The following is a 21,447-nucleotide window of genomic DNA, read 5'->3' on the forward strand; positions in this document are numbered from 1 at the left end:
AGAGCCAAGAGACACCCTGCTGCCGGAGGAACCCAGGGAGCTGCCGTGACTGCCGCTGGCTACCAGCCCTGGGCAGACCGGACCACCCCGAGGGGAGGCAGCCTGGAGCGCAGTCAGCGCACTGCGGCTGGCCTCCCTGCTGACCCAGCAGCGGATCACTCCACCACGGTTAGGCCTCGGGCTGGGCCCTGGTGGAGTCGGGTGGGCCGCAGGCCCCCCACCACTGGGGTAGCACCGTAGGCCAGGGTTCCCCTACCACCTGCCAAAGCCAGGGTGCTAGACTGTTCCTCGCTCTGCCCCACCTAAGGGCCCAGAGCTGACAGACTCCTGGGGGGCCCTGCTCCTGCCTGAGGATCACAACCCAGATATTGACTGGGGTTGGGACACTGACACCTGGGCTGCTAATTCCCCTGAAACGAGGCAGGTGCTGCGGCCTCCCTACGACCCAGATGGGGAAGGACGATTACACCACCACTCAGGGCCGGCTTTAGGAAGTGTGGGGCCCAATTCGAACATTTTTCGCGGAGCCCCGGCAGGGATGACTAAAAAAAAACAAACCTTAAAAAAAAAGCCTTTCATTTCTTCCATGTATTATTTACTTTCCATAACTATATAAACAACAACAAAATGATATATTATGTACATTGCATCACAGATTATAAATATCAAGTTGGTGAAGAGGAACTTCCTTGTACACCTCACCTATACGTTTCTAAAACTTTATCTTCCTTACCATTTGTTCAGCAAAATCTTTCAGTATGTTGCCTAACGTTAAGCTCTTCATCACTTCACATTCAATCGACATGATTGCCAGACTCCTTAATCGGTCTTCCTGCATTGTTGATCGCAGATATGTTTTAATTAGATTTAACTTCGAGAAGCTCCTCTCTCCTGAGGCTACAGTTACCGGAATAGTCAGGAAGATTTGAATGGCTATAAATAAATTTGGGAATGCTGTTGATCGGTTATTATATGCAAGAAATTGAAGGATTTGTAGGGGGTTTCTACAATCAGATGGAAGAATTGGCTTTAATGCTTCCAGTTCTTCACAAAGCATGTAGCCATTTATGTCAAGTGATTTTACAGTTGAGACTTGTTCGTTTTCCTGCACTAGTTTCACATCTGTCAATGCGAGTTCCAGATTGGCAGCAGATTTTCGTATGGTGTCCTTGGGAAGATTTTTGAATTCGCATAAAAATCCAAATAAACTTGCATGCTTTTGTGACTGTTCAAACCTTGGTCCAAGTGACTGTAAAGCTTTGTCTAAGACGTGATTGAAGCATTGCACTCTGTAAGCTTCTTCTGGATCAGAAAAGGCCTCGTCTGCAGACTCGTACTCAAATTGTTTTTTTCGTTTGCGCAAACGTTTAGTCTGGAATACTGGAGTCACATCTAGATCTTCGGCAAGCTCATTGGCACCAATTAACACTTCTTGAAAACCCTTCTCTCTGTACGTTTTTAACCAGTTACAAAGCTTTTCGAATGAAGAAATTCCTGCAGAAATATCCATTGTATCACGCTGTAGCTCTTTGCTCACAAAATTCACTTGAGACAGTAAATCATGCCAGAAAACTAGTGAAACCAAAAACTTAGAATCCTTCATTTGAATAGCCAGCGATTCAGCTTCATTTTTTGTGTGAGCATCATCCATTGTTTCTGCTACCTCTATGAGTGCATCATAAAACTCCCCTGCTTGGTACCGCAGAGCTTAGACGCTCTGCATTCTACATTCCCATCATGTTTCGCAAAGAGGCTTTACCGAAAGGCCAGTAACATGTTTTCTAAAAACAGTCCATCTTTTAGCAGATGCAGAAAAAAGGACGTAAATACGCTGCAGGGCTCCAAAGAAACTCATCACACCAGGAATGTTTTGGCCTCGTCTCCCACAATGAGATTATAGTTGTGACGTGCACATGGTGTAAAAAAAGCTCTTGGGTTTGTTTTCAGAAGTCGTGCTTGTACACCTGATATGTTTCCGTTCATATTCGCGCCGTTGTCATAGCCCTGCCCACGTATATTTGCAACGTCCAATCCCAGGTCTTCGAGTTCACTTAGAAGGATATTGTACAGATATTCACTTGTGCTGCTTTCTACTACTATGAACTTAATGAAATGTTCATATACCCCTGCTGGAATATTTGGTGATACACCATCAGCCACATATCTAATTGTCAATGACATTTGTTCTTGGTGACTAATGTCAGAAGTGCAGTCGAGTATAATAGCAAAATACTTAGCAGCCTTAACTCGAGCTATTATTTCATGCTTAACAGCATTCCCTACAATACTAATATGTTCATTTTGAATGTTGTTTCCTAAATAATGGTCATTATTTCTTTGTTCTTGATTCTTTGTAAATGTTCCTGCATCACTGGGTCAAACTCTCCCAGTAATTCAATCACTCCAAGAAATTTCCATTGTATGATGTTCCCAGCTGTTCATCAGATCCACGAAATGGTAAGTTTTGTTCTGCTAGCAACTGAACGACAGCGACTAGTCTCTCGAAAACTTGAGGCCAGCATTTTGCTTCTTGGTCAGTAAGTTTTGGTTGTATTGCGTCAGTGGCTTTTTAAGCAGATAACCTTTGCGGAAGGTCGCAGCAACTAAGCACAGCGTGTAAATGTCCGTTTGAGTTTTCGTGCTCAGCCAATCTCGTATGAATAGTAGATCAGTCATTAAAACGATCAGATGCTAATGAACTTGTCACATTACTGCACAAAATCTTACAGTAATAACAAAAGATCTTGTCGGCTGACACTGAGTAGATCACCCAAGGTCGAGGTACAATTTCACCATTTGAAAGTTTCCTTTTGCAGTGAAACTTTGAAAAGTGTTTCCCAATCTTATTTTTAGGGAAATCTTCTACAATAATTTTAGGCGGCCCTTGTTTGACTAAATACTCTCTGAGACGCTGGCTAATGTACTCTGGCCAAGTTGCGGGATCATCAGATATTTCTTTCTGGTCAGCAGAGTTGAAGTTGCCTTTCTGCTCTGGATCGAAACCATCTGCATCTTGATTATCAGAACAGCACTCTTAACCCTCAGCACCTTCAGCATCAGTTACAGCCCTTTTTGTAGTCTTCTCTTCACCGTGACTGTCCTGAGTGTCTTCTTCAGACTGATTTGGCTCTTCAAATTCTTCGCCGCTGCTGTCATTCTCTGTCTGCGTCGTATGTTCTACTGGAGGATTTTCAGCCATATCTGCATCTTCACGGAGCTCTTCTGGCTCAACAGCAGAATCAAGTCTGCTAAAATACTTGCTTAACGCACCCTTTTGCTTCTGTCTTTCAACTGCCTTTGCCTTGTAGATGGCTCTTACTCCCACTTGGGTATTTTCTACCAGGGTCTCTTGATCTCTTACCCATATTGACAGACGTCACCACATTCTAAAGGAATATTAATTATAGATTTTCACTTTCATATTAGGAAACCAATGTATGTTTTGATAGTTGTACAACTGAGTTTCTTCAATAATGTTTATTTTATAAAAATTTATAAAATATTTCCCTTTTTTTATATTAGATGAAATTAAGACAACGGGCCTAATCAGTTTTAAAATACGTATTTGCAACAGTAATGAACAGTAATGAACTTAAGTCTTAAAGCAGCAAGCGAATAACACAGTTCATTGATGATATTTTAAGTATATGGAATACCAAAACAACGCGTCGTTATAAGTGTTTTCGCATCGCGGAATCAGCTGGGGCTAGCTAACGCGTAGTACATAATTATTATCACAGAGACAATTTATAACCATGGTTAAGTTCAACTTACCAGTAAAAATGCAGCTAATCCTTGCAATACAGCAAGAGGAGCTATGTGACAGGTTGCCCAGCAGTTCTGGGTTGCCTCATTCCAAATGCAGCTGTGACGTCAGGGTGTGACCCAAACACGGGCTGTACGCTGTGGCCAGGGCGGAAGGGCCGGGGCTGAGGGCAGTGATGAGCTGCTAAAATCTTAGCAACTGGTTCCCTATAAAAAGTTCTGATTTAAGGGATGTGCCACAGTATGTATTTTTTGTACCAATAGCACTACCATACGTCCCTATTTTCCCGGGAGAAATTTAAATTTTAAAAATTCCTCCTGGATGGCGATTTAAGACCCAAAAAGCCTGACATGTCTGGGAAAATACAGATTTATGTTAACCCTACCTAACGTTCTTTTTTTAACAGATGGGCCTGAACTAGAAATGAGCTCCGTTTCACACGTGTGGGTCCCCGCCACTCCCTGGGGGTGTGCTAGGGTGACCAGATGTCCCGATTTTATAGGGACAGTCCCGATTTTTGGGTCTTTTTCTATATAGGCTCCTATTACCCCCCACACCCTGTCCCAATTTTCCACACTTGCTGTCTGGTCACCCTAGGGTGTGCACATGTGTGGGTCCCAGCTGCTCCCTGCCCTCCTCATTGAAGCAGCTGTGCAGGGTTACTGCCCTGGGAACTGCAGGCACCAGTGGACATGGGGCTGGCTGGAGGCAGGGCTGGGGCTGGCTGGAGGCAGGGCTGGGGCTCGCTGGAGGTAGGGTCTGGCTGCAGGAAGGGCAAGGGGCTGGCTAGAGACGGGGTGTGTGGGGTAAGCTGGCTGGCTTCAAGCAGGGCCGCAGGAGGGTGCCACAGGGGTTGGCAGGACTGGAGACAGAGGAGTGCGGGACTGGCTGGCTTCAGGCAGGGGGGTGCGGCAGGGGTTCGCTGGAGACAGGGCAGGGGTGCGGGGCTGGTGCAGGCAGGGGTATGTGTGGGGCTAGCTGGCTTGAGGCAGGGCCGCAGGGGGGTGCAGCAGGGATTGGCTGGAGACAGGGCAGGTGGTGTGGCAGGAGGTGTGGCAGGGGCTGGCTGTGGGCAGGGCAGGGGCTTCCGAGCTCGCTGCAGACCGGGGCTGGTCTGGCAGCGCAGGGGGTGCGGGTACAGCCCACCCTGTACTGTAAGTGTCCCCTCCCCCACCAGGGTAGCTGCAGCAGCCTGGGGCTATTGAAAGGGCTGGGGGCTCCCCTGCTTCCACCGTCCCAGCCCTGTAAACAGCCGTGGGAGCCCTGGGGAAGTGGCGGGGCTCCAGTGGCTATTTAAAGGGCCAGGGCGGCAGAGGCAGCTGGAGCCCCAGACTTTTTAAATAGCCCCCAGAGCCCCGCAGCCATACCCCAGGGCTCTGGGGGGCTACTGCTGGAGCCCCAGGCCCTGTAAATTGCCCCCTGGGGAAGCTGGGCCACCCCGCTGCAGCGCACCGACTCTTGCCAGTACGCCATACTGGGGCTCGGGCACGGGGCGAGTCAGGGGAATCGATTGAATAGGCCCAAAGCTGGCTTTGCCACCACTACAGTCTATTCCTAGAATCTAAGCGACTCATTAAACAGATCCCAGCAGGTTTGCCACCCCCTGGCCTCCTCCCCTTCTCCACTCTGTGTATTTCCTGCCCCGCTCCAACCTCCAAACCGGCTGTGCAAATCTTCCCACCTCCGGTGTATTTTCTGCCCCCTCCTTCCTGCAGGAACCCACCAGCCACCCCCCAATGATCCCTACCTGAACTGGCTCCACTGCAGCCATTTCTCTTCCCTGTCCCAAGGGAAGGTGGGACCAGCGGCAGTGAGATGTGGACATCATTCTGCAGCCTGGCAGGGCGAGAAGGGCAGTTGTGGAGGTGTCAGAACAGGCGTCAGTTCATTTCACGTCCCGATTCCCCCAGCCCCTTTCCCTGCACACAAACAGCACAGATTCTGCCATGCCGGAAACATGCTCCATCGTTTTATTGTGGTGCAGACCTGGCCCCTCCTGCCAGGCTAAGCCCCCACCGTTGTAAACCCCCAGAAAAGAGCAGAACCAGAGGAGTCACTTTGGGGAATTACTCCTGACACTGACCCCCGAGCAGTGCACACCCCAGCTCGGGGGATATGGAGTCAGGAACTGGCTTTTCTTCTCCCAGATCACAATGGAGGCTGCAGCCTCTGGCCCAGGAAGCTGAATCCTAATAACCAGGACAGAGAGTTGGAGCCGCCTTCCCTCCTTTAGCAACAACCAGAACTCTGGGGAGAGCAGCTAATGAAACCCCCTCCCCAGAGAGACAGTTGTCCAGGTCACTCCATGTCTTTCCTTGCAGTGACTCTGGATTAACACTGGTCTCAATGACACCAGAAGCACAGTTCAGAAAGGAGGAGGCCAGAATCCTCTTCAGCAGATCACTGGGTGGGGCTCCTAACCCCCTTCCCACCTCCCTCAGCCCCAGATCTAGGACAAGGACTTAGGGCAAGAATTTTCCCTAGAGAACCGGAAGTCCCTGCAGTTTTCCAGAGGGGAGAGAAGCAAAAATCTGCTGGTGGTTTCACCTCTCAGTGTTTGATAAGTGGATAGAAAGTTACCAGCCACCTCTGCTGGCCACTCACACCGGCAGCGGGAGCCCTGGGGGTGCTTCTTTAACAGGGGAATGGAAGGCCAAAATAGTGAAGACATTTCCATGTCACTAGCAAATAATGGCCACCATGGATCCACCCCAGAGATGGCTGCATCTTAGTGCAGGGGGAAGCAACCCTTCAGGGAGACCCTTTGCCATGGGGTTCGGGAAACTTCTGGGCCCACGCTGCACTCAGAGAGACCTCCTCATCCTGTGATATCTGGAGAAAAGAAAAGGGTCCAGCCAACTCTCCTGTTACCCGCCAGGACCCACTGATCCCCAAACAGGGGGAGGCCTCTGGCTTTGACGTGTATTAAAGATATGGCTGGTCTCTTTCATGGGCAAACCTTTTAACAGAGCTAAAGGGGGGACGAAATGACATTCAAAGGAGAGGAGGAAAGATAATCCTGGTGCAATTTAACCCTCTTAAAGTGCAGGATTTTTAATTGCTGTTTAATGATGACATAGAAAGAGGCAAACCTGAGCTCTGAGTCCATGTTCAGAAACGGAAGAGAAAAGGGCAGAAATGTGAGGAACGTGGATCTAGTTCTGTAAATTCGAGACGTGACAAAAGGTGGGGGGGTGATATCAGTGGTGGAGATGAGGCGAAAGCTGAGTGTGTTTCCCATCAGTATCTGATGAATGAAGAGAGAAAAGGGGGCGCCAGGGGCTCAGATCTGAGACCCGCGTTGGAGAATCGGGGGGAAGTGGTCAATGTGGGATTGTTGGTATTTGATAGTCAGAGCGACGGGGGGATCGCGGGGCAGGTTCAGTCAGTGACAGACGCCAGCAGAGACAAGGGGGGGCCAGGGGCACAGATCTCAGACCCGCGCTGGAGAATCGGGGGGAAGGGGTCAATGTGGGATTGTTGGTATTTGATAGTCAGAGCGACGGGGGGATGTCGGGGCAGGTTCAGTCAGTGACAGACGCCAGCAGAGACAAGGGGGCGCCAGGGGCACAGATCTGAGACCCGCGTTGGAGAATCGGGGGGAAGGGGTCAATGTGGGATTGTTGGTATTTGATAGTCAGAGCGACGGGGGGATCTCGGGGCAGGTTCAGTCAGTGACAGATGCCAGCAGAGACAAGGGGGCGCCAGGGGCACAGATCTGAGACCCGCGTTGGAGAATCGGGGGGAAGGGGTCAATGTGGGATTGTTGGTATTTGACAGTCAGAGCGACGGGGGATCTCGGGGCAGGTTCAGTCAGTGACAGACGCCAGCAGAGACAAGGGGGCGCCAGGGGCACAGATCTCAGACCCGCGTTGGAGAATCGGGGGGAAGGGGTCAATGTGGGATTGTTGGTATTTGATAGTCAGAGCGACGGGGGGATCTCGGGGCAGGTTCAGTCAGTGACAGACGCCAGCAGAGACAAGGGGGCGCCAGGGGCACAGATCTCAGACCCGCGTTGGAGAATCGGGGGGAAGGGGTCAATGTGGGATTGTTGGTATTTGATAGTCAGAGCGACGGGGGGATCTCGGGGCAGGTTCAGTCAGTGACAGACGCCAGCACAGACAAGGGGGCGCCAGGGGCACAGATCTCAGACCCGCGTTGGAGAATCGGGGGGAAGGGGTCAATGTGGGATTGTTGGTATTTGATAGTCAGAGCGACGGGGGGATCTCGGGGCAGGTTCAGTCAGTGACAGACCCCAGCAGAGACAAGGGGGCGCCAGGGGCACAGATCTCAGACCCGCGTTGGAGAATCGGGGGGAAGGGGTCAATGTGGGATTGTTGGTATTTGATAGTCAGAGCGACGGGGGGATCGCGGGGCAGGTTCAGTCAGTGACAGACGCCAGCACAGACAAGGGGGCGCCAGGGGCACAGATCTCAGACCCGCGTTGGAGAATCGGGGGGAAGGGGTCAATGTGGGATTGTTGGTATTTGATAGTCAGAGCGACGGGGGGATCGCGGGGCAGGTTCAGTCAGTGACAGACGCCAGCAGAGACAAGGGGCGCCAAGGGCACAGATCTCAGACCCGCGTTGGAGAATCGGGGGGAAGGGGTCAATGTGGGATTGTTGGTATTTGATAGTCAGAGCGACGGGGGGATCTCGGGGCAGGTTCAGTCAGTGACAGACGCCAGCAGAGACAAGGGGGCGCCAGGGGCACAGATCTCAGACCCGCGTTGGAGAATCGGGGGGAAGGGGTCAATGTGGGATTGTTGGTATTTGATAGTCAGAGCGACGGGGGGATGTCGGGGCAGGTTCAGTCAGTGACAGACGCCAGCAGAGACAAGGGGGCGCCAGGGGCACAGATCTCAGACCCGCGTTGGAGAATCGGGGGGAAGGGGTCAATGTGGGATTGTTGGTATTTGATAGTCAGAGCGACGGGGGGATCTCGGGGCAGGTTCAGTCAGTGACAGACGCCAGCAGAGACAAGGGGGCGCCAGGGGCACAGATCTCAGACCCGCGTTGGAGAATCGGGGGGAAGGGGTCAATGTGGGATTGTTGGTATTTGATAGTCAGAGCGACGGGGGGATCTCGGGGCAGGTTCAGTCAGTGACAGACGCCAGCAGAGACAAGGGGGCGCCATGGGCACAGATCTCAGACCCGCGTTGGAGAATCGGGGGGAAGGGGTCAATGTGGGATTGTTGGTATTTGATAGTCAGAGCGACGGGGGGATCTCGGGGCAGGTTCAGTCAGTGACAGACGCCAGCAGAGACAAGGGGGCGCCAGGGGCACAGATCTCAGACCCGCGTTGGAGAATCGGGGGGAAGGGGTCAATGTGGGATTGTTGGTATTTGATAGTCAGAGCGACGGGGGGATCTCGGGGCAGGTTCAGTCAGTGACAGACGCCAGCAGAGACAAGGGGGCGCCAGGGGCACAGATCTCAGACCCGCGTTGGAGAATCGGGGGGAAGGGGTCAATGTGGGATTGTTGGTATTTGATAGTCAGAGCGACAGGGGGATCTCGGGGCAGGTTCAGTCAGTGACAGACGCCAGCAGAGACAAGGGGGCGCCAGGGGCACAGATCTCAGACCCGCGTTGGAGAATCGGGGGGAAGGGGTCAATGTGGGATTGTTGGTATTTGATAGTCAGAGCGACGGGGGGATCGTGGGGCAGGTTCAGTCAGTGACAGACGCCAGCACAGACAAGGGGGCGCCAGGGGCACAGATCTCAGACCCGCGTTGGAGAATCGGGGGGAAGGGGTCAATGTGGGATTGTTGGTATTTGATAGTCAGAGCGACGGGGGGATCTCGGGGCAGGTTCAGTCACTGACAGACGCCAGCAGAGACAAGGGGGCGCCAGGGGCACAGATCTCAGACCCGCGTTGGAGAATCGGGGGGAAGGGGTCAATGTGGGATTGTTGGTATTTGATAGTCAGAGCGACGGGGGGATCTCGGGGCAGGTTCAGTCAGTGACAGACGCCAGCAGAGACAAGGGGGCGCCAGGGGCACAGATCTCAGACCCGCGTTGGAGAATCGGGGGGAAGGGGTCAATGTGGGATTGTTGGTATTTGATAGTCAGAGCGACGGGGGGATCGCGGGGCAGGTTCAGTCAGTGACAGACGCCAGCAGAGACAAGGGGGCGCCAGGGGCACAGATCTCAGACCCGCGTTGGAGAATCGGGGGGAAGGGGTCAATCGTGGATTGTTGGTATTTGATAGTCAGAGCGACGGGGGGATCGTCGGGGCAGGTTCAGTCAGTGACAGACGCCAGCAGAGACAAGGGGGCGCCAGGGGCACAGATCTCAGACCCGCGTTGGAGAATCGGGGGGAAGGGGTCAATGTGGGATTGTTGGTATTTGATAGTCAGAGCGACGGGGGGATGTCGGGGCAGGTTCAGTCAGTGACAGACGCCAGCACAGACAAGGGGGCGCCAGGGGCACAGATCTCAGACCCGCGTTGGAGAATCGGGGGGAAGGGGTCAATGTGGGATTGTTGGTATTTGATAGTCAGAGCGACGGGGGGATCTCGGGGCAGGTTCAGTCAGTGACAGACGCCAGCAGAGACAAGGGGGCGCCAGGGGCACAGATCTCAGACCCGCGTTGGAGAATCGGGGGGAAGGGGTCAATGTGGGATTGTTGGTATTTGATAGTCAGAGCGACGGGGGGATCTCGGGGCAGGTTCAGTCAGTGACAGACGCCAGCAGAGACAAGGGGGCGCCAGGGGCACAGATCTCAGACCCGCGTTGGAGAATCGGGGGGAAGGGGTCAATGTGGGATTGTTGGTATTTGATAGTCAGAGCGACGGGGGGATCGCGGGGCAGGTTCAGTCAGTGACAGACGCCAGCAGAGACAAGGGGGCGCCAGGGGCACAGATCTCAGACCCGCGTTGGAGAATCGGGGGGAAGGGGTCAGTGTGGGATTGTTGGTATTTGATAGTCAGAGCGACGGGGGGATCGCGGGGCAGGTTCAGTCAGTGACAGACGCCAGCAGAGACAAGGGGGCGCCAGGGGCACAGATCTCAGACCCGCGTTGGAGAATCGGGGGGAAGGGGTCAATGTGGGATTGTTGGTATTTGATAGTCAGAGCGACGGGGGGATGTCGGGGCAGGTTCAGTCAGTGACAGACGCCAGCAGAGACAAGGGGGCGCCAGGGGCACAGATCTCAGACCCGCGTTGGAGAATCGGGGGGAAGGGGTCAATGTGGGATTGTTGGTATTTGATAGTCAGAGCGACGGGGGGATCTCGGGGCAGGTTCAGTCAGTGACAGACGCCAGCACAGACAAGGGGGCGCCAGGGGCACAGATCTCAGACCCGCGTTGGAGAATCGGGGGGAAGGGGTCAATGTGGGATTGTTGGTATTTGATAGTCAGAGCGACGGGGGGATGTCGGGGCAGGTTCAGTCACTGACAGACGCCAGCACAGACAAGGGGGCGCCAGGGGCACAGATCTCAGACCCGCGTTGGAGAATCGGGGGGAAGGGGTCAATGTGGGATTGTTGGTATTTGATAGTCAGAGCGACGGGGGGATCTCGGGGCAGGTTCAGTCAGTGACAGACGCCAGCAGAGACAAGGGGGCGCCAGGGGCACAGATCTCAGACCCGCGTTGGAGAATCGGGGGGAAGGGGTCAATGTGGGATTGTTGGTATTTGATAGTCAGAGCGACGGGGGGATCTCGGGGCAGGTTCAGTCAGTGACAGACTGCCAGCAGAGACAAGGGGGCGCCAGGGGCACAGATCTCAGACCCGCGTTGGAGAATCGGGGGGAAGGGGTCAATGTGGGATTGTTGGTATTTGATAGTCAGAGCGACGGGGGGATCGCGGGGCAGGTTCAGTCAGTGACAGACGCCAGCAGAGACAAGGGGGCGCCAGGGGCACAGATCTCAGACCCGCGTTGGAGAATCGGGGGAAGGGGTCAATGTGGGATTGTTGGTATTTGATAGTCAGAGCGACGGGGGGATCTCGGGGCAGGTTCAGTCAGTGACAGACGCCAGCAGAGACAAGGGGGCGCCAGGGGCACAGATCTCAGACCCGCGTTGGAGAATCGGGGGGAAGGGGTCAATGTGGGATTGTTGGTATTTGATAGTCAGAGCGACGGGGGGATCGCGGGGCAGGTTCAGTCAGTGACAGACGCCAGCAGAGACAAGGGGGCGCCAGGGGCACAGATCTCAGACCCGCGTTGGAGAATCGGGGGGAAGGGGTCAATGTGGGATTGTTGGTATTTGATAGTCAGAGCGACGGGGGGATGTCGGGGCAGGTTCAGTCAGTGACAGACGCCAGCAGAGACAAGGGGGGCCAGGGGCACAGATCTCAGACCCGCGTTGGAGAATCGGGGGGAAGGGGTCAATGTGGGATTGTTGGTATTTGATAGTCAGAGCGACGGGGGGATCGCGGGGCAGGTTCAGTCAGTGACAGACGCCAGCAGAGACAAGGGGGCGCCAGGGGCACAGATCTGAGACCCGCGTTGGAGAATCGGGGGGAAGGGGTCAATGTGGGATTGTTGGTATTTGATAGTCAGAGCGACGGGGGGATCGCGGGGCAGGTTCAGTCAGTGACAGACACCAGCACAGACAAGGGGGCGCCAGGGGCACAGATCTCAGACCCGCGTTGGAGAATCGGGGGGAAGGGGTCAATGTGGGATTGTTGGTATTTGATAGTCAGAGCGACGGGGGGATCGCGGGGCAGGTTCAGTCAGTGACAGACGCCAGCACAGACAAGGGGGCGCCAGGGGCACAGATCTCAGACCCGCGTTGGAGAATCGGGGGGAAGGGGTCAATGTGGGATTGTTGGTATTTGATAGTCAGAGCGACGGGGGGATCGCGGGGCAGGTTCAGTCAGTGACAGACGCCAGCACAGACAAGGGGGCGCCAGGGGCACAGATCTGAGACCCGCGTTGGAGAATCGGGGGGAAGGGGTCAATGTGGGATTGTTGGTATTTGATAGTCAGAGCGACGGGGGGATCGCGGGGCAGGTTCAGTCAGTGACAGACGCCAGCAGAGACAAGGGGGCGCCAGGGGCACAGATCTCAGACCCGCGTTGGAGAATCGGGGGGAAGGGGTCAATGTGGGATTGTTGGTATTTGATAGTCAGAGCGACGGGGGGATCGTCGGGGCAGGTTCAGTCAGTGACAGACGCCAGCAGAGACAAGGGGGCGCCAGGGGCACAGATCTCAGACCCGCGTTGGAGAATCGGGGGGAAGGGGTCAATGTGGGATTGTTGGTATTTGATAGTCAGAGCGACGGGGGGATCGCGGGGCAGGTTCAGTCAGTGACAGACGCCAGCAGAGACAAGGGGGCGCCAGGGGCACAGATCTGAGACCCGCGTTGGAGAATCGGGGGGAAGGGGTCAATCCGGGATTGTTGGTATTTGATAGTCAGAGCGACGGGGGGATCGCGGGGCAGGTTCAGTCAGTGACAGACGCCAGCACAGACAAGGGGGGCGCCAGGGGCACAGATCTCAGACCCGCGTTGGAGAATCGGGGGGAAGGGGTCAATGTGGGATTGTTGGTATTTGATAGTCAGAGCGACGGGGGGATCGCGGGGCAGGTTCAGTCAGTGACAGACGCCAGCAAAGACAAGGGGGCGCCAGGGGCACAGATCTCAGACCCGCGTTGGAGAATCGGGGGGAAGGGGTCAATGTGGGATTGTTGGTATTTGATAGTCAGAGCGACGGGGGGATCTCGGGGCAGGTTCAGTCAGTGACAGACGCCAGCACAGACAAGGGGGCGCCAGGGGCACAGATCTCAGACCCGCGTTGGAGAATCGGGGGGAAGGGGTCAATGTGGGATTGTTGGTATTTGATAGTCAGAGCGACGGGGGGATCGCGGGGCAGGTTCAGTCAGTGACAGACGCCAGCAGAGACAAGGGGGCGCCAGGGGCACAGATCTCAGACCCGCGTTGGAGAATCGGGGGGAAGGGGTCAATGTGGGATTGTTGGTATTTGATAGTCAGAGCGACGGGGGGATCGCGGGGCAGGTTCAGTCAGTGACAGACGCCAGCAGAGACAAGGGGGCGCCAGGGGCACAGATCTCAGACCCGCATTGGAGAATCGGGGGGAAGGGGTCAATGTGGGATTGTTGGTATTTGATAGTCAGAGCGACGGGGGGATCGCGGGGCAGGTTCAGTCAGTGACAGACGCCAGCAGAGACAAGGGGGCGCCAGGGGCACAGATCTGCAGACCCGCAGTTGGAGAATCGGGGGGAAGGGGTCAATGTGGGATTGTTGGTATTTGATAGTCAGAGCGACGGGGGGATGTCGGGGCATGTTCAGTCATTGACAGACGCCAGCAGAGACAAGGGGGCGCCAGGGGCACAGATCTCAGACCCGCGTTGGAGAATCGGGGGGAAGGGGTCAATGTGGGATTGTTGGTATTTGATAGTCAGAGCGACGGGGGGATCGCGGGGCAGGTTCAGTCAGTGACAGACGCCAGCAGAGACAAGGGGGCGCCAGGGGCACAGATCTGAGACCCGCGTTGGAGAATCGGGGGGAAGGGGTCAATGTGGGATTGTTGGTATTTGATAGTCAGAGCGACGGGGGGATCGCGGGGCAGGTTCAGTCAGTGACAGACGCCAGCAAAGACAAGGGGGCGCCAGGGGCACAGATCTCAGACCCGCGTTGGAGAATCGGGGGGAAGGGGTCAATGTGGGATTGTTGGTATTTGACTAGTCAGAGCGACGGGGGGATCTCGGGGCAGGTTCAGTCAGTGACAGACGCCAGCAGAGACAAGGGGGCGCCAGGGGCACAGATCTCAGACCCGCATTGGAGAATCGGGGGGAAGGGGTCAATGTGGGATTGTTGGTATTTGATAGTCAGAGCGACGGGGGGATGGCGGGGCAGGTTCAGTCAGTGACAGACGCCAGCAGAGACAAGGGGGCGCCAGGGGCACAGATCTCAGACCCGCGTTGGAGAATCGGGGGGAAGGGGTCAATGTGGGATTGTTGGTATTTGATAGTCAGAGCGACGGGGGGATCGCGGGGCAGGTTCAGTCAGTGACAGACGCCAGCAGAGACAAGGGGGCGCCAGGGGCACAGATCTCAGACCCGCGTTGGAGAATCGGGGGGAAGGGGTCAATGTGGGATTGTTGGTATTTGATAGTCAGAGCGACGGGGGGATCGCGGGGCAGGTTCAGTCAGTGACAGACGCCAGCACAGACAAGGGGGCGCCAGGGGCACAGATCTCAGACCCGCATTGGAGAATCGGGGGGAAGGGGTCAATGTGGGATTGTTGGTATTTGATAGTCAGAGCGACGGGGGGATCGCGGGGCAGGTTCAGTCAGTGACAGACGCCAGCAGAGACAAGGGGGCGCCAGGGGCACAGATCTCAGACCCGCGTTGGAGAATCGGGGGGAAGGGGTCAATGTGAGATTGTTGGTATTTGATAGTCAGAGCGACGGGGGGATCGCGGGGCAGGTTCAGTCAGTGACAGACGCCAGCACAGACAAGGGGGCGCCAGGGGCACAGATCTGAGACCCGCATTGGAGAATCGGGGGGAAGGGGTCAATGTGGGATTGTTGGTATTTGATAGTCAGAGCGACGGGGGGATCGCGGGGCAGGTTCAGTCAGTGACAGACGCCAGCAGAGACAAGGGGGCGCCAGGGGCACAGATCTCAGACCCGCGTTGGAGAATCGGGGGGAAGGGGTCAATGTGGGATTGTTGGTATTTGACAGTCAGAGCGACGGGGGGATCGCGGGGCAGGTTCAGTCAGTGACAGACGCCAGCAGAGACAAGGGGGCGCCAGGGGCACAGATCTCAGACCCGCGTTGGAGAATCGGGGGGAAGGGGTCAATGTGAGATTGTTGGTATTTGATAGTCAGAGCGACGGGGGGATCGCGGGGCAGGTTCAGTCAGTGACAGACGCCAGCACAGACAAGGGGGCGCCAGGGGCACAGATCTGAGACCCGCATTGGAGAATCGGGGGGAAGGGGTCAATGTGGGATTGTTGGTATTTGATAGTCAGAGCGACGGGGGGATGTCGGGGCATGTTCAGTCATTGACAGACGCCAGCAGAGACAAGGGGGGCGCCAGGGGCACAGATCTCAGACCCGCGTTGGAGAATCGGGGGGAAGGGGTCAATGTGGGATTGTTGGTATTTGATAGTCAGAGCGACGGGGGGATCGCGGGGCAGGTTCAGTCAGTGACAGACGCCAGCAGAGACAAGGGGGCGCCAGGGGCACAGATCTGAGACCCGCGTTGGAGAATCGGGGGGAAGGGGTCAATGTGGGATTGTTGGTATTTGATAGTCAGAGCGACGGGGGGATCGCGGGGCAGGTTCAGTCAGTGACAGACGCCAGCACAGACAAGGGGGCGCCAGGGGCACAGATCTCAGACCCGCGTTGGAGAATCGGGGGGAAGGGGTCAATGTGGGATTGTTGGTATTTGATAGTCAGAGCGACGGGGGGATCGCGGGGCAGGTTCAGTCAGTGACAGACGCCAGCAAAGACAAGGGGGCGCCAGGGGCACAGATCTCAGACCCGCGTTGGAGAATCGGGGGGAAGGGGTCAATGTGGGATTGTTGGTATTTGACAGTCAGAGCGACGGGGGGATCTCGGGGCAGGTTCAGTCAGTGACAGACGCCAGCAGAGACAAGGGGGCGCCAGGGGCACAGATCTCAGACCCGCGTTGGAGAATCGGGGGGAAGGGGTCAATGTGGGATTGTTGGTATTTGATAGTCAGAGCGACGGGGGGATCGCGGGGCAGGTTCAGTCAGTGACAGACGCCAGCAGAGACAAGGGGGCGCCAGGGGCACAGATCTCAGACCCGCGTTGGAGAATCGGGGGGAAGGGGTCAATGTGGGATTGTTGGTATTTGACAGTCAGAGCGACGGGGGGATCGCGGGGCAGGTTCAGTCAGTGACAGACGCCAGCAGAGACAAGGGGGCGCCAGGGGCACAGATCTCAGACCCGCGTTGGAGAATCGGGGGGAAGGGGTCAATGTGGGATTGTTGGTATTTGATAGTCAGAGCGACGGGGGGATCGCGGGGCAGGTTCAGTCAGTGACAGACGCCAGCACAGACAAGGGGGCGCCAGGGGCACAGATCTGAGACCCGCATTGGAGAATCGGGGGGAAGGGGTCAATGTGGGATTGTTGGTATTTGATAGTCAGAGCGACGGGGGGATCGCGGGGCAGGTTCAGTCAGTGACAGACGCCAGCAGAGACAAGGGGGCGCCAGGGGCACAGATCTCAGACCCGCGTTGGAGAATCGGGGGGAAGGGGTCAATGTGGGATTGTTGGTATTTGATAGTCAGAGCGACGGGGGGATCGCGGGGCAGGTTCAGTCAGTGACAGACGCCAGCAGAGACAAGGGGGCGCCAGGGGCACAGATCTGCAGACCCGCGTTGGAGAATCGGGGGGAAGGGGTCAATGTGGGATTGTTGGTATTTGATAGTCAGAGCGACGGGGGGATCTCGGGGCAGGTTCAGTCAGTGACAGACGCCAGCAGAGACAAGGGGGCGCCAGGAGCACAGATCTCAGACCCGCGTTGGAGAATCGGGGGGAAGGGGTCAATGTGGGATTGTTGGTATTTGATAGTCAGAGCGACGGGGGGATCGCGGGGCAGGTTCAGTCAGTGACAGACGCCAGCAGAGACAAGGGGGCGCCAGGGGCACAGATCTCAGACCCGCGTTGGAGAATCGGGGGGAAGGGGTCAATGTGGGATTGTTGGTATTTGATAGTCAGAGCGACAGGGGATCGCGGGGCAGGTTCAGTCAGTGACAGACGCCAGCAGAGACAAGGGGGCGCCAGGGGCACAGATCTCAGACCCGCGTTGGAGAATCGGGGGGAAGGGGTCAATGTGAGATTGTTGGTATTTGATAGTCAGAGCGACGGGGGGATCGCGGGGCAGGTTCAGTCAGTGACAGACGCCAGCACAGACAAGGGGGCGCCAGGGGCACAGATCTGAGACCCGCATTGGAGAATCGGGGGGAAGGGGTCAATGTGGGATTGTTGGTATTTGATAGTCAGAGCGACGGGGGGATCTCGGGGCAGGTTCAGTCAGTGACAGACGCCAGCAGAGACAAGGGGGCGCCAGGGGCACAGATCTCAGACCCGCGTTGGAGAATCGGGGGGAAGGGGTCAATGTGGGATTGTTGGTATTTGATAGTCAGAGCGACGGGGGGATCGCGGGGCAGGTTCAGTCAGTGACAGACGCCAGCAGAGACAAGGGGGCGCCAGGGGCACAGATCTCAGACCCGCGTTGGAGAATCGGGGGAAGGGGTCAATGTGGGATTGTTGGTATTTGATAGTCAGAGCGACGGGGGGATCTCGGGGCAGGTTCAGTCAGTGACAGACGCCAGCAGAGACAAGGGGGCGCCATGGGCACAGATCTCAGACCCGCGTTGGAGAATCGGGGGGAAGGGGTCAATGTGGGATTGTTGGTATTTGATAGTCAGAGCGACGGGGGATCTCGGGGCAGGTTCAGTCAGTGACAGACGCCAGCAGAGACAAGGGGGCGCCAGGGGCACAGATCTCAGACCCGCGTTGGAGAATCGGGGGGGAAGGGGTCAATGTGGGATTGTTGGTATTTGATAGTCAGAGCGACGGGGGGATCGCGGGGCAGGTTCAGTCAGTGACAGACGCCAGCAGAGACAAGGGGGCGCCAGGGGCACAGATCTCAGACCCGCGTTGGAGAATCGGGGGGGAAGGGGTCAATGTGGGATTGTTGGTATTTGATAGTCAGAGCGACGGGGGGATCGCGGGGCAGGTTCAGTCAGTGACAGACGCCAGCAGAGACAAGGGGGCGCCAGGGGCACAGATCTCAGACCCGCGTTGGAGAATCGGGGGGAAGGGGTCAATGTGGGATTGTTGGTATTTGATAATCAGAGCGACGGGGGGATCGTGGGGCAGGTTCAGTCATTGACAGACGCCAGCAGAGACAAGGGGGGGCCAGGGGCACAGATCTCAGACCCGCGTTGGAGAATCGGGGGGAAGGGGTCTATGTGGGATTGTTGGTATTTGATAATCAGAGCGACGGGGGGATCGTGGGGCAGGTTCAGTCAGTGACAGACGCCAGCAGAGACAAGGGGGCGCCAGGGGCACAGATCTCAGACCCGCGTTGGAGAATCGGGGGGAAGGGGTCAATGTGGGATTGTTGGTATTAGATAGTCAGAGCGACGGGGGGATCTCGGGGCAGGTTCAGTCAGTGACAGACGCCAGCAGAGACAAGGGGGCGCCAGGGGCACAGATCTCAGACCCGCGTTGGAGAATCGGGGGGAAGGGGTCAATGTGGGATTGTTGGTATTTGACAGTCAGAGCGACGGGGGGATGTCAGGGCAGGTTCAGTCAGTGACAGACGCCAGCAGAGACAAGGGGGTGCCAGGGGCACAGATCTCAGACCCGCGTTGGAGAATCGGGGGGAAGGGGTCAATGTGGGATTGTTGGTATTTGACAGTCAGAGCGACGGGGGGATCGCGGGGCAGGTTCAGTCAGTGACAGACGCCAGCACAGACAAGGGGGCGCCAGGGGCACAGATCTCAGACCCGCGTTGGAGAATCGGGGGGAAGGGGTCAAAGGGGGACCCCGGGGCAGGGTGACTCAGGGACTGGGGGGGATTTTCGGACATTGGATCCAAGCTCTGACGCTGGCAGAGAAAAGCGGGTCCCTCCCCCCCCCCCTCCGGCCCAGCCCCTCCCCCACTCACCCCCCACCGCCGGGCCCCGCCCGCACTGACCGGGTTCCACCTCTCAGCTGCCCGCGCGCTCGGAACAGACGGGGCGGGGCGGGCAGCAAAATCCGGACGTGACGCGCCCGCGGACCCAGCGCGCGGCGCCTCAGTTAGAAGGAAGAGACCGAGGGAGGAGTGGGTGGGGGCGGAGCCGGGAACTGCTTCCGGGGTCAGACCCCGCCGGGGCCGGGGCTTAGGCTGGGGCTCTGCCCCGCGGGGGGGTTCAGCGCCGCGGGGAGGGGGGCTCTGTGCCATGGGGAGGGGGCTTTGGGGGGTGCTTGCAGCGGGCAGGGGGGCTCTGCGGGGGGCGCTCTCTGCGGACCGCAGATTTGAACCCCAGCAAGTGAGGGCAGCGGGTTCAGCAGACGTCCCGAGCAGGCTCTGCCCCCCCCAGCTCCAGCCAGGGGCTGCCCCAGAGGCGGAGGTGGGGGTCAGATGGGGCCAGAGACTGGGCTCCAGTGGGGTTCCCCTGGGTGTGTCTGGGGGTGCAGGGACCGGGAAGGGGGGGGGAACAGACCCTGTGATGGGGGGGGATGGACCTGGCTCTGGGGAAGCAGGAGATCGCAGGGGAGGGGGTGTGACGAACTGGGAAAATTCTTAATGTTTTCTCTGAATACTGTGTTGGTGCCTCAGTGTCCCCATGTCAGTTCTTAAGTATCTGGCAGAGCAAATGGCCAGTGCACCTAAATGCCTGACACTCTGTCTCCTAGCAACTGATGGCCTGGACTCCTCCTCTGCAAAGGTGCCAGCTGAAGTTTTTGGAGACAAAGGGATCAGGTGACCTCCTGGCCCGAGAAAGGAGCTGAGGAGAGAGGAGGGGCTGGGAGGGGTTGTTAGTCTGGAGCTGGCTGGGGTCAAGGGTGGAGGGCAGACCGGGGGGTCTGGCTCACTGCCCCCCAGAATGGACTGGCCGAGGGGTCCGGTTCGCTGTACCTACAAGCTCTGTTTTAGACCCTGTTCCTGTCATCGAATAAACCTCTGTGTTACTGGCTGGCTGAGAGTCACGTCTGACTGCAAAGTGGGGGTGCAGGACCCTGTGGCTTCCCCAGGACCCCGCTGGGGTGGACTCGCTGTGGGAAGTGCACGGAGGGGCAGAGGATGCTGAATGCTCCAAGGAGAGACCCAGGAGGTGAAGCCGTGTGAGCTTCTTGCCCTGAACAAGTCTGCTCCAAGGGAGAGGAGGCTCCCCAAAGTCCTGCCTGGCTTGGTGGGGAGCAGTTCCAGAGCATCGCCCGGGGACTCTGTGACAGGGGGGCAGGGGGGTTTCTCTCTGGTTTTGTCACTTCAGTCTCAGAGACTGAATAATTTTCCCCGAATTCTTCCCCCTTTCCTCTAACTATCAAACCCGGGGATAAAATACCCGTAGATCCCCCCCGGCGAGCACATGCGCCTTTCTCCGCAGTGATTGTCCAGGTCTCTATTCCCCTCCTCGGGCTTTGCCCCATTTCTCATTCTCACAGGTCAGTTTAAAATCCCCTCAGCCTGGGGAAATTTTTCCACCCGTTTTATCTGGAGCCAATTGTCCTTGTTCAGGTGGGAAATTGTTGCCCTGAGTCATTCCCCCAAACTGGAAGAGGGGTTAGTGGGTGCAGCTGAGGGGAGCCTGGAGATGCGGCTGGCTCTGGGGTGGGACGGGGCGGCTGGTCCATCTCTGCCAGCAACAGGGCCTGGGAGGGACACGGGAGGGGAAGAGAGAAGCAAGTGTTCTCAGTGGAGTAACCAGGGCCGGCTGCTGCCGCCCGAACCCCCTTCTGCCCAATGCAGCACCCCACAGCCACCAGCTGCCTGCCCCCTGCCTCCTCCCCATGGCCAGCCCCCCTCCCTGGCCTTCTTAAGACACTTTCACAAAGGGCTGCCTGATGCTCCCGGGACTGGTGAGGGTCTAGGGGAACCGTCCCTTTCTGGTGGTTTATTTGTTGTACAATCAGCCCGGGCAGCGGGTAGCGGAGGCCGGGGGAGGCGAAGTCTCCCCAAACCTCCGCTAATCCTCCCCGCCACGTGGCAGGCTCAGGGCTTGGCCCTGTCTGGCTGAGGTTCGGGG

General features: G+C 56.8%; 2 protein-coding genes and 1 pseudogene across 5 annotated transcripts in view; all 3 read right to left on the reverse strand.

Annotated features, from left to right (window-relative positions):
* Window positions 1-21,447, reverse strand: part of LOC115643460 (zinc finger protein 501-like) — a 152,956-nt gene that overhangs the window by 88,090 nt on the left and 43,419 nt on the right. The gene's annotated exons all lie outside the window — the stretch shown is intronic.
* LOC115643461 overlaps window positions 1-21,447 on the reverse strand; it is a 591,865-nt pseudogene that overhangs the window by 11,601 nt on the left and 558,817 nt on the right.
* On the reverse strand, window positions 585-19,534 carry LOC115643472. Of its 2 annotated transcripts, XM_030547549.1 has the most exons (4): window positions 19,413-19,534; window positions 5,514-5,602; window positions 3,775-3,972; window positions 585-3,386 (listed from the first exon to the last, which is right to left on the reverse strand). In XM_030547549.1, exon 4 carries the CDS (start codon window positions 1,649-1,651, stop codon window positions 713-715), a length of 939 nt encoding a protein of 312 aa, XP_030403409.1. In that variant the 5' UTR covers window positions 1,652-3,386; window positions 3,775-3,972; window positions 5,514-5,602; window positions 19,413-19,534; the 3' UTR covers window positions 585-712. The 2 variants fall into 2 exon arrangements, with proteins under 2 accessions (XP_030403409.1, XP_030403408.1); XM_030547548.1 differs by lacking the exon at window positions 19,413-19,534 and having other exon boundaries at window positions 5,514-5,640.

This window comes from Gopherus evgoodei, unplaced genomic scaffold (genome assembly GCF_007399415.2).
Source record: "Gopherus evgoodei ecotype Sinaloan lineage unplaced genomic scaffold, rGopEvg1_v1.p scaffold_60_arrow_ctg1, whole genome shotgun sequence".
Classification (NCBI taxonomy): domain Eukaryota; kingdom Metazoa; phylum Chordata; order Testudines; family Testudinidae; genus Gopherus; species Gopherus evgoodei.

Excerpts from the sequence above, each read along its gene's own strand:
- LOC115643472 (XM_030547549.1), bottom strand. The coding sequence starts at position 1,651 with ATGGATGATGCTCACACAAAAAATGAAGCTGAATCGCTGGCTATTCAA.